The sequence below is a fragment of the Ochotona curzoniae genome, unplaced genomic scaffold (genome assembly GCF_017591425.1).
Source record: "Ochotona curzoniae isolate NIBS_2020 unplaced genomic scaffold, NIBS_Ocur_1.0 contig_899, whole genome shotgun sequence".
Taxonomy (NCBI): Eukaryota; Metazoa; Chordata; class Mammalia; order Lagomorpha; family Ochotonidae; genus Ochotona; species Ochotona curzoniae.
The window spans coordinates 7,475,010-7,488,069 of record NW_024466605.1 but is presented as its reverse complement, the minus strand read 5'-3'; the positions used below and the strand labels follow the sequence as shown (position 1 = coordinate 7,488,069).

Genomic DNA, 13,060 nt, shown 5'->3' with positions numbered 1-13,060 from the left:
ATGGATGAAGAAGATGGTTTTGACAGTTTGTTCATGGGGAAGAACAATTATGGGGAATTTCATGTTCTTAAAAAAAAAAGTTTTGTGAATAAGTTCCTTCCTTCCTGAACGTATTGCAGGCAACTCCAGTGTTCTGTTTCATCCTTCCATGGTCCTCCTGCTCTTGGTCTTGGAGCCCAGTTTCTCCTAGGGGTGAGAGATTGATGTTTTCTGCAGCTCCCCTGGAATTCCGCAAGCTGGAAGCATGGGCTCTCTTTAGTTGGTGGTAGGAAAGACAGGAGCAAGCAGAAGAAAACTTGTCAAAGTTTGGCAAACACTTGAGTGAATTTGATGTGAAGTCTGAGACATTACCTATGGGTATCTTATGTGCTCCCTGCGCATCCCTAAAAAGTACAGTGGAAAGATAATTGGCCTGGAAGATAACATTTTTCCTTTCAGAAGGTACAGTAATAAAGTTGCTGATTTTTCCTTCTTAGTCATATTAAATAAATAATTATAATCTTACCCCATCTTAGACGATTTGTGTTTGATATTCTTGTAAAAAATTCGCATTTATGGTGGCCTACAGGATTGCAAACTGAATTGTGAATGAATTTTCTACTGTCTTTTCTACCCAGTCTCTGTTTTTGTCTTTCTCTCTTCTGCTCACATTTAAGTTGGTTTTGTTATAAACCTTATGCACACCCAATGCAGAGTTTTAAATATTGCTGCTATTTAGATAAGTTGCAATTTAGTTACTGGTAGAAAAGTATTGCTATTATTTTAGACATTTATGTGTTTGAAAGGCAGAGTTATAGAGAGAGTAGGGGATAGTGAGAGGGAGAGAGAATTGAGATCCTGACCTAGCATTCACTGGGTCACTCTCCAAGTGGCCACAATGACTGGGGCTCTACCAGGCTGAAGCCAGGAGCCCAGAACTTCTTCTGGGTCTCCAATGAGGGTGGCAGGAGCCCAAACACTTGGGCCATCCTCCACGACTTTCCCAGGCCATTACATGATTGACTGGAAGTGGAGCATCTGGGACATGAATCAGCACATGTGTGCGATGCAGACACTGCAGGTGATGGCTTACTGTGCTATACCGCATGGGCCAACGTAAAGTTATTTTTGATTCTTATTCTGTTCTTAAAAAGTTTACCACTTTCTATCTATGAGGTTAGGAAACTTTTGGTTCTGTATACTTGGGACTGGCTATTTAAAAAATCCAAATTATTTTTATTGAAAATAAAAAATAAAGGGTTTGATTTTACAATTCTCTCTCTCTCTGTATTTTGTGGTTTTATTTGTGTGTCTGAGTGGAGGTGCAGAAAATTTGATTCAAGCAGGCCTAAAACAAAACAAACAAACAAACCCCAGGAAATTTGTCATGATGTACAACTTGAAGGCCAGAATAGGCTGAGTTGAGGCTGGTTTCATTCACTGGCCACTGTGTGATTTTCATTTCTGTTTTCTTTGTTGCTTTGTCCTCAAGCTGGCTTTCATCATGGTGGCAAGAAGGCTGTTTCTGAGCTGGGCATCGTGTTCTCAGATAGGAGGTATATTTTTCTGGTAATTTTCTTGTAAGAGCAAGATGGTGTTATTCTAAGAATAAATCATCCTCAAAACCATTGTTGTGTCTCATTGGCCTGAATTAAATCATAGCTTTTGGGACTGGCATTGTGTTGTGGCTTGTGATGCCAGCATCCCACCTACCAAGTAGCTGAGAGTGGGGCATTTTCCCTAAAGCACATGTTGGCTTCGTGGGTAACTGGTTGATAGGTGAAACAGTATTGTAAAAAGGGGTCTAGGGTGGAATTGGTGCTGGTCAAGGTAACACACAATGTCCAGTTAATTACAAACCCTGTAAGATTTCATCTCGGGCCTTATGAAGAAGCAGTAATAAATATGAAAGGGAAAGTAAACAGCTTAAGCAAGTTTTAGGTGGACTCTTGAAAACTTTCTCTGCAGTTTCCTGTTTTATAATGGTTGTTTTCAGCTGACTGGCTATAGCTACTTACGGAACAGAGGAAATTCATTAAAAATAATGAATTATTCAGGTGGATAGTGAAATTCAGTTACAAAGCACTTCAGTGTGCTGCAGCTTGAGTCCAGGTCAAGTCTTGTTCATGATTTGTGGACACTGTGGCTTCTCATAGTGACACAGCAGAGAGAGGCTTTTCCCATATTGCTAGCTTTTTTAAAAATTATTTTTATTATTTTATTTTATTTATTTTTATTATTTATTATTTTTTTATTATATTTTTGACAATCTTAATTGGGGTAAAAAGGTTCAAGGGCTATAGGAAAGTGGGTAAGACTATTATTTCCATATTGTTTCCTTCATGTTTAAAGGTGGGTATTAAGGGAGAAGGCCCACCCAATTTCCCACCGTCCCCAGGTCCCGCATGTAGGGTATGCTCCCAGGTTCTTGCCCAAGTGGTTTTGTTATTTTACCAGTTATAAATTGCTGCCAATCTTGCTACTCCATTTGCTAGCATTTTAAATAGTGTTTTTATGGTGTTTAATTGGTTTCATTTATACTTTTCCAGTTGACTTTGTTAATGTAAAGCTGAAGCCTATATATTTTTCAGTTATAAATATTAAAGTAACAGGTCTCTCTGAAGAATAAATAAATAAATAAATAAATAAAGCAAAAACCTAATACTTTAAAAAATTGTATGGACTTGGGTATAGTTGAGCCAAATGCTGATATATGATTTTATTTATGTTTTCTGGTTTGTTTGCTTGGGTGAACTTGGAGGGAAATGAATTTTAGCATAAATCTGTTAATAGATTAATAAAAGTGTTGAAAGCCTCTTTTAATTAGGGAATTTAGTGATTGCTCTTTTATGGATTCTTTGGTTCCTTTTTGTTTTCTTTTACTCCATTTTCCTCTTAGTTCATAGGAAAGTGGAAGGAAACTCAGGAGAATGTTTTGTAAGTAATATCTCCTATAATAAATTATAGGTGGCGTGTGTCTATACAAGTGGGATTTAAAAAGTTCCTGAAAGGATAATGAAAAAGGATAAACACATTTTGCATGGACTTTGTGAAGTCTTCTTCTGTGAGTGTATGTGTATGTAAGCTATTTGCTGGTAAATTTAGATAAACTCAGTGTAGAAGATCATATTTTCAGAAAAACTGTAATATAGTAATTCAAAAGAAATTAAGCCCGACATTGAAAATATGACTGTGCTGTTGATTAACTCAGAAAAGCTTTTTGATTGGAGGCTGCCTGTCAATAAAAGTAATATTTTATGCTGGTAAAATCTAAACTGTTTAACCGAAGTCATGGCAGTAATAATGAAACTGAATTGCTGAATCATTCATTGCTTTAATTTCATAAGCTTTCTGTGTTAGATTGTTTGGAAGTAGCTTGTAGCTTGTCAATGAAATCTTTCTCTGTTTATATACATATGACAAACTAGATGAGTATAGGAATATCAGAGATATTGGTCTCATTTATATTATACTTGGCAATCTACCATATACAGTTTGTGTGGTATAGTTAAAATATATGCATGTTGAAAGTCAGTACTCCTTGGATCAGGTACAATGAGTAAGAATGCTAAATTACACTGGATAAATGAGTCCACTGACTTTTCTCTGTTCTAATTTATCATTTAAAAGAAAATTCTATCCATGAGGTACCTTAGTGCTAATTAGTTGTTGATACATGTACACCCCTATATATATTAACTAATTTATACTGCACATTCTTTTTTTAATACTGTACATTCTTGATCTTCCTGAAGGGACCCCAGGATATTATAGGAACTAAAGTAAATAGCAGTGAAAGGTAATTACTACTACTATCAGTATCCCAACCCATGTATAACTATGGTTAAGATGTGACACCATATTTATCACTGCTAATCTTCACATTAACCCAGTGATCATCAATAAAACAAGAAATGCAATAATATCATAAGGCAGATTAATATACATAGTTAATATACATGTATAATTTACAAATGAGGAAATGAAAATTTGGAGAGACAAAGTAACATGACCAAGGTCATATAAATAATTGGGGATCAAGTGTCAAACTTGGACCTTCCAGAAAGTGCACAGACAGATAATTATGCAAATACAGAATGAACATTTCATGGGTATTCAGTTTACTAGGGTAGCAGCAGGATGATAAAGTTGGTTCAGGAGGAAAAAAAAATAAATAGATATTAAACAGGGAAGTTTAAGACTGTTGGGTTAGATACAAAGCTATCACATTGGGCAGTAAATCCTGTAGCCTGAGAAAGCAATTTCTGCTAGACAGTCCAGTTTTATCTTTGCTAGACAGACATTTCTAAGTTAGCAGGTAAAACGTGGGATCTGTATTTTAAAATCCTTAGTAAGTAGCTGGTCTAATAAAGGTGTATTCCCTAATGAAACTATCTTGACAACAAAAGATATACCATCCTCTTTTGTTCTAAGTTTTGGATGATTTTTGTCTACACAATGCAACATTGGAACTTAAGTTTTCTGACTCTAAATCCAGATTTATTTCCTCTCTGGCTTCTTCTAACTCCTCATGGTGTAATTTTCAATATTAGAGCATTCTGTTAACTTTTGCAGAGTCAGCTAGTCTTTGTTATTAGTTTTCCTTTGTGCACAGTGATGGCTAATACAGCTTTATTCATCAGAGAAACATTGTGGAACTCAGTGGATATTTGTAAAATTTATGTGACTGTCCAAAGTGAAAAATGAGATTATAGCTTACGCATTGGCCACTATTCAATTATGACACTTTGTTAGCAAATTCAGAGCAGCTGTAAACATTCTTACATTTTCATTAAATGATTATTCATAAGACAATATCTTCAATCAGATCTGCCTTTATATAGAGCAAAATAGAATTGAATAATTTGGGGCATTAAGTGAAAATGTGTCCAAACTGAGCAGTATGTTAAGAGTTAACCATTAAATTAATATTTTTCCTGGAACTTGAAATGTTTATTCGTATGTCCCGTGTAACTTAACTGTAGCTTTTGTTTTTTTGTTTTTCAAACAGACTGGGATGCTTTATTCGGTTTAGGCCTCTAGCATTTAGGGAAGCAAGTTACCATGGTAACAGTAGGTATTAATTTCCTCGCCTTAGAGGTTTTAGTAACGAAGAAATTTCTGAACTTTTCCACTGAAACTCAGCTTTCTGCTGAGACTGGTTTTCAGTCTTTCTGTTGTTCGGAGATGACATTCTTCTAAGTGGGAAAAATGAGGAATCGCTGTGGAGATGAATTTCTGTTCTGTCAGAGTGAAGAAGAGTATGGTTGGGCCCGGCACGGTGGCGCAGTGGTTAAGGTCCTCACGTTGCATGCCCAGGATCCCATATGGGCGCCGGTTCTAATCCCAGCAGCCCCGCTTCCCATCCAGCTCCCTGCCTGTGGCTTGGGAAAGCAGTCGAGGATGGCCCAAGGCTTTGAGACCCTGCACCCGCGTGGGAGACCTGGAAGAGGCTCCTGGCTTCGGCTCGGCATAGCATTGGCCATTGTGCTCACTTGGGGAGTGAATCATTGGACGGAAGATCTTCCTCTCTGTCTCTCTTCTCTTCTCTGTATATCCGCCTTTCCAATAAAAATGAAATAAATCTTTAAAAAAAAGTGTTATTAAAAAAAAAAGAAGAGTATGGTTGATGTGTTGGTCTATGTTCTTCCAGGCCTTCAGGTATCACACAGCCTACACAGACACTTTCTTTTTCCCACTTGGTAATTTTTAAGAGTACCATTTATGTGACTGTGGTGTGTTGCTTTGTGGATGCACCATCATTTACCATAATTTATTTTTATGAGCTGATGAAAATGGTTCTCAGATTGAGCTCTCAAGGGATCATTAGTGGGGTTGCATAGTTAATAAAAGCCAAGATGGCCTGCTGGCTTGCTGCCCCTTCTTACCCCTGCCTGTGTGACCCGTGAGGAACAAGACATGAAGAAGTTGCTGTTGTCAGTTGTTAGGGGGAGTGGATGCTGAAGATTTATCAAAAAAACTTGGAATGACACTAATCCCAGGGCAAAAAGGATGCACTTCAATGTGAATTCACAAAGGTTCTCAGAAGAGTATATAGCATCCTTGAAGAAAAACATGTTGAAGAGAACTTACTGTTTGGTAAAAAAGTTCTAAAGCCAACTGGGAGTAAAATACTCAAAGTGATAAATACTTTGAAACACGCAAGATAGTATGAAACAGAATGGAAGTTTAAGACTGATTATGACATTAGATGGAGTCTAAAAATATATTTCAAGCAATATGCTACCTTATTCATGGAGAGGTGTTTGTCTGTTAAATCTTAACTGCAGTTTAGCTCTAAACAATGTCATAAAAATGGTGAGACTAATGAAATGTTCTACTTCCTACAGCAATTTCTTTCATCTTTAGGGGTTGAAGTGCAATTAGCTATTTCATATTGACAGCCCAATAGAAGATTTATGAGCTAAAAGGAAAACATTAAATTACTCCCCCAAATGACATCTGAAACCACATCTGAGCATTTGGAATAATTCAGTCAAAAATGCAATGATCATGTGGGAGACATTCTAACACGTACTACTTCCAAAGATTCATGGATTCAGAGCCAAAATTCAGTTTGGTAATAGTGGAAATGATTTTGGGCTGGGCATTTGGCCCAGCAAAAAGATGCCAGTGTACAATGTCATAACGGGATTAAGGACGTGATTCTGGCTCCTGCCTCCAGCTTGTTGCAGATGCAGTTCCTGAGGGGCAGCAGCCTGGCCCAAGTAATTGGATTCCTGCTACCCATGTGGGAGAACTAGATTGAGCTCCTGGCTTCAGCCCAGCCCAACTCCAGCTGTTTCAGAGATCTGGGGAGTGAACCTTCACATGAGATGTGTTTCCTGCCGTTGTCTCTCTGTTTCTCTGCTCCTAAAGAAAGCGAGTTTTTAATTGAATACTAAGGAAGAATCCATAGTACTAATAGAGCAAAGTCACTGTGTGTCTGAAAGTGTTAGTATTGAGATAACGTGATATAAAGGTTCAGTTGCATTGAGTGTTTATTATATCAGCAAAAATATTTAACAGACTGAAAAACTATTCGATTTGAAGGATTTTCATGCGCTCACATTTAAAGAGATTGAATTGTTAGAATCTGATTAAAAGTGAAAACAAAAGTATTCTGTGCATTGGAATAAAGGCTCTGCTTTTGTAATTTGCCACCAGTGTGCTAACAAAGCTTACCATGATTGCTGTATAGAATTTGAAGACAGTATTATTAAAAAGTGCTTGTCCATTTTAGAGTGCAGCATAAAACCTGTACTTTGGCATTAGTGGGAAAAAAAAGGGATTGCATGGTAGTTTCACCAAGTCAGAAAAAATGGACAAAGAGAAGAATCTGGAGAAAACAAGATGAAATATTAATCACAGGTGGAAGGGAAAGCTCACGTTTTCATGCTACCTGTGACTTCAGAAGTCAGACATGTTCAAATTAAAAAGCAGAACGATAGATAGCAACACAAGTCCCAACAACCTTTGCTATAGTGATAAATGTTGGAAAATTGTACGTAATGGTAGACAGGTGAGATGATTTCAGGAATGTCCATCTCGAGAAAGTCAGAAAACCTGTGCGATGTTTGTTTCAAAGCAGTTTTACATGAAATGCTATGAGATGATAAAAGACGTGTTTTTTGGAAAAGATGTGTTGAGGTTGCTCATACTCAAACAGCACAGCAAGTGAATATGTAAATAAAAAATTCTTTTATGTTTTGATTTTGATCCTTTCTGGATTCTCATCTTATCGAGAACTAAAACCCACATGTGTGTTAGAAGATTGCTCTTATTGCAAAATATTCCACAACTTCACTTTTCTGTATGCTTTTTCATCTGCTCCCAAGATCTGAGCAAATTTGACAAACATGTTAGGTTTAAACACCATTTTATTTTCAAATTTGTTTGCCTGGAAGCAGCTAGATAGAATTTTGTGCATAAAAGAGACTGTTTACATCAAAAGGTAGCTATTTCAAATTAAAATGATTTTGGTGTTACAGGTAACTGCAGGGAAGAGTTATTGAAGTTTATTTCTATTGTGACAATGTGAATGAATTCCATGATTCTACAGTTGTTTTTATATAGTTTGTGTTATTTACAGAAACTTCAAATTTCTGTTAATGACCTAGTCTGAGTTTAGAAAACCCTTTTTGCAGATGTGTAAAATATGTTTCAAGGTTTCAGACTTTGTGGCAAATATGGATGCAATAACCACTAACATTTATAAAATGCTTCACAGATAATAAAGCATATATATGCATATGCTGTATTATATATATATTACCTGATAGCTGTATTACTTGATAATAATGCATGTGGTATAAGACCAAGAGTTGAGTTACCAGTTCCTATTCTGTGTATCTTAGATGTTACCCAACCCCAACTTTGTGAATGGTTCAGACTACAGGATAGCACCAAATGTAGGTGGAGATTTTTTTTTGAAGGAGTCCCATCTGGTGAGAAACAGATTGCATAAGTATAAATGTCTCTCTAGCATTAGGACACATTATGCCTTTGGACCAATAGACTAGTTTTGGCAATGTGTCCAAAATCAGCATACAAAGGAAGCTTTGTTGGTGTGGGGACTCCTGTTGCATAGTCTCTTCCTGAATAGCTTATCTGACACCTCAATCTTCCTGCCAGATATTAAAAATCTATAATTTGAGGATTATTTATAATAATCTAAATAGCTCAGCTCTGTCTTGCCAACCATATTTTCTGGGTGGGATTCTTTGGTGTTTTTCTTCTGGTAAACACTCGTAATAGGTTTTACAAGGCAACCCTCTGGTTGGAAGTTCTGGCACGTTTACTAGGAACCTTGCTTGAGGTCTTTCATTTTCTCTCTTCCCCAGCAGGGAAAAAGTGAGTTATAAACCTATTGTTAACACTTTCCTTCTCAATGTGCAAGAGCAGTGGAGTTCTATAATAGAAATTTAAGTTTGGTAAAGAAGTTGTTTAAAACTATTGCTCTATAAATCATCAATATTCTTAGTTTTGGGCTCTTGCTTGGGAAAATAACTAGTTCAAGTGGATACTTTTGGATATTGCTTAATTCCTTCAGGGTTTGTACTGCTGAATTATATATCAAGTGTAACAGGGTATTCCTAAATCTTAAAACAGTTGCTATGATTGTTTAACATGAACATCATGTTTCTTACTGGAACCTTCAGGGGTCTGTCATTCAAGTGTGCTTTATGTACTGCTATTAGAAATTTAAGATAATGAGAACTAAGGTTGAGGGTTTAGGAATTTACAGGGCATATAGGGTTACTTCAGCATAGCATAAGTCACTCCACAGTGTGGATCCATTTACCATTAACAAAAAAGAATTTGTCATGATTCTCTTATTTACTGTTTTCTTTAACCATACTTCAGCTTGGGATCCCTCAAAACTAACAGGTTAAAAAAAATTCTCTAAGAAATTCTTATTCTTTGGGAAATTTGTTCACTTGATCAGCCAAAAGCATTACAAAGTCTCTAATAGAAGAAGTGCTATTATCTGCCTTCAAAACTAATCCTTCAAATAGACTTGTAAACAAATCTGTTTTGCTGAATTTATGCTTATATCTTAGCACAGATGATAATCATAAAATAAACTAAATTGATGATGCCTACAGCCAAGACTGTTAATGAGATAAAGGGTATTCTTGATAGAATTTTGAAACTGTTAGAACCTTAGAACTCAAAATGGCTGGCTTTTTTTTTTTTTTAAAGCTTTATATATTTGTAGAGGCCAGAACCATGGCTCAGTGGGCTAATCCTCTACCCTCTGATGCTGGCATCCCATTTGCAGGCAGAGGATTAATATGCTATTCTACAGTGCTGACCTCTGGATTATTTTAAATGGAAGAATTATTAAATATATAGAGTCATTAGATGTAGCGTAATTATCAACTTCATTTATAGCTCTTAAAAGATATGCTTGGGCTTCCATGTCGTAACGTGATTTCCATATGTGTTTAAGTGTGGGTGTTGGGCCTGTTGGTTAAGACTGGTTAAGATGCCTGTGTTTCCTGTTGAAGTGTCTGGTTCCTGGGTTCCACACTTGGCCCTGTTCCTGATTTCAGTTCCCTGCTAATGCAGACCCTGGGGGGCAGCAGTTATGGCTCAAATAACTGGATCCCTGCTGCCCGTGTGGATGACCTGGATTGAGTGACTCCTGGCTAATGCCAGTCCGGCTGTGGCCATTGTGAATCTTTGAGGAACAAAACCAGTGAATAGGATCTCTTTCTGTTTCTTTTTCTCTTGAAAAAACAAAGCAAAACAAAACAAAACAAAACAAAACAAAACAACAAGAAATGTGTATTTGATGTTTAGTCATATGGAAAAGGCTATCTGGATTTTCCTTTAAAGATTGTGCTTTATTTTCCCATAGAGTATGTATGTATGTATGTATGTATGTATGTATTTATTTATTCATTTATTTTGTACAACTAGGGCATTCTCAAAATGAATTTCAAAAGACTGGAAAAGACTCCACAGCAGCGAAAGATTCCTGAATGGATGTCTGTGCAGAGTGTAAGATGTGCCTCAGAAGAAACAAAGGTATGGTGTTCCCTGGTTGTTCCTACAGCTGGGGAATTTTGTTTCCGCGGGCCTGTGCAGCAGGGCAGCTCTGACTTCAGACCTTCAGGTCATTATGTAGTTGGAGTTCCTGTTTCCATCAGCCACGACCTAGCTGCTGAGTGGATGAATGGGAATAAATTTGAATTGGGTTTACAAAATAAGTTTTTTTTGAAATTGAAGATTTATGTATTTATTTGAAAGATATATAGAGAGCTAGAGAATCTTCAAGCCTCTGACCATTCCCTGAATAGCTATACTGGCCAGGGTGGGGCCGGCTTAAAACTGGGAGCCAGGAGCTTGGGCCATTCTCCACTGCTTTCCCAGATATATTAGCAGGGGGCTGGATCAAAAGGAGAGCAGTCAGCACTCAAATCAGTTTTCATATGGAATGCTGGCACTGCAGGTAGTGGCTTTACTCACTGTGCCCCAATGCTGGACCTCAAAATAAGATTCTTAATGCATACTTTTCCTTTTTATAGTTGTTGTACATGATTGCCCCCACTAGTATTTTTTTTTTTTTTCCCAATTCAAGGGGCAATTTAGACAACATTAAATTTGTTGAATTTTTTTGGTTAAGCTGGTTTAAGCCCTTATAAACTTGAGATCTGTCAACCAATCTTCTCTTAAGGCAACATTGTTGCATCTAAAATATAAAAAAAAGTTCTCATTATGAGGAACAAAACACTGTATAATAAATTTTTTATTAAAATAAGGTTAAAGGCTGAATATAAACTTAAAAGTAATTATACGGGGCCCGGCATGGTGGCGCAAGTGGTTAAGGTCCTCGCCTTGCACACCCAGGATCCCATATGGGCGCCGGTTCTAATCCTGGCAGCCCCACTTCCCTTCCAGCTCCCTGCCTGTGGCCCGGGAAAGCAGTCGAGGACGGCCCAAAGCTTTGGGAACCTGCACCCACGTGGGAGACCCGGAAGAGGCTCCTGGCTTCGGATCGGCATAGTATCGGTTGTTGCGCTCACTTGGGGAGTGAATCATTGGATGGAAGATCTTCCTCTCTGTCTCTCCTCTCTGTATATCTGCCTTTCCAATGAAAAAATAATAAAAATAAATCTTAAAAAAAAGTAATTATATACTGAGATGACATCATTGTAAATTAATTCTTCTGACTTCATTAGTGTATAAACACTTATTGATAAATCTTAGAACTTTGGGTTGAATGCTTTGGTGAATGTTATTCTTCTGGTAAATAATGTGGACTTTTTAATGCTTATTTTGGATTTTATTTAGCTCAAGACATCTACTCAAAAGAGTGTTTTTGAAGATGATCTCCCTTTCTTAGAATTCCCTGGATCCATTGTATATAGTTATGATGCTAGTGACTGCTCTTTCTTATCAGAAGATATTAGGTAAGAGATTTGAATTTTCTCATGTAAAGTTGGGTCATTAAGAAATAGTAACTATAATGGTAATATCTATAAATACACTGTGTTTTATACATAAGGTGTGTTCAATAGATAACAGTATCACTAAGTTTTATTCTACTTTTTTGGTAAAAAAGTAACAGAATTAAATTTGTAATTTGCTGCTTGATGAATACTTTTTTATTGATTTTTTAACTTAAAAAGTTATACATAGAACTACTGAACATACTGTATTTATTTTGCCAATTTTGGGGGAAAAATGCAGGAATTATTTAATCTTTAAGTAGACCTCTAACCTCTAAGTGTCTTCACTGCTCCACTTCTGATTTAGCTCCCTGCTAATGACCTGGAAAAAGCAGCAGACGATGGTCCAAGTGTTTGAGCCCCTGCACCCTTGTGGGAGGCCCAGAGGAAACTCCTGGCTCTTGGCTTCAGCCTGGTTCACCTCTGGCCTCTGCAGCTGTTTAGGAAGTGAACCAGCAGTTGAAAGATCTCTTTGTCTTTCCCTGTTTTTTAGTTAACCTGACTTTTAAGTAAATGAATCTTTTTTTAAAAGTGAAAAGAACATTAGAAATGACTATTAGTACTTTCAAGTTTCTTTGCTAAACTAGGACTCTGCAATGTTTCATAAGCAAAAATAGTAAAGCAACTGAAATATTTTATAAACAGAAATAGTAAGGTATTCATTCAGATTTTCCTTAAAGTTGTTAGGTCTGTTCCTTTTTAGTTTATTAGACTGTTATACTTCAACTTTAAAAAAGCAAAAGTTTAGCTATTTGTGAATGATCTCTTGATGATACACGGAGTCTAGAAATATAGTTAGCTGAGCACTTGTGGGTCTCATTGTGTTGCACTAAATGCGTTTCAAAGAGAAGGTAAAATCCATTATTTATGATTGTAGCAACTCTACCAGTTTCCTGTTCACACTGCTGAAGTATGTCTGCAGGCACTGAGCATTAAGTAATTGGAAAACTGTAGTTTTATTGAATTATATGATAAGATATGGGCAAATTTTCTATTATTTTGATTTTCCCTGTTCTCTAGCCACTTTAAAGCTTTTGCTGCCACAAGTTTTCAACAAGTTGATAATGATGTGCATTTGTGTAGTATATCTTACTTATTCTGCCTGGCATTCATTGAGTTTA

General features: G+C 36.7%; 1 protein-coding gene across 1 annotated transcript in view; it reads left to right on the top strand.

The window, feature by feature from the left end:
- The first annotated feature begins 1,329 nt into the window (after nucleotides 1–1,329).
- The window catches only part of WRN (WRN RecQ like helicase), a 104,694-nt gene continuing 92,963 nt past the window's right edge, over nucleotides 1,330–13,060 (top strand). The window contains exons 1-3 of the mRNA XM_040994217.1: nucleotides 1,330–1,535; nucleotides 10,408–10,515; nucleotides 11,788–11,900. Of these exons, the coding sequence (XP_040850151.1) occupies nucleotides 10,420–10,515; nucleotides 11,788–11,900 (209 nt within the window). The 5' untranslated portion in view covers nucleotides 1,330–1,535; nucleotides 10,408–10,419. The remainder of the gene's footprint in view (nucleotides 1,536–10,407; nucleotides 10,516–11,787; nucleotides 11,901–13,060) is intronic.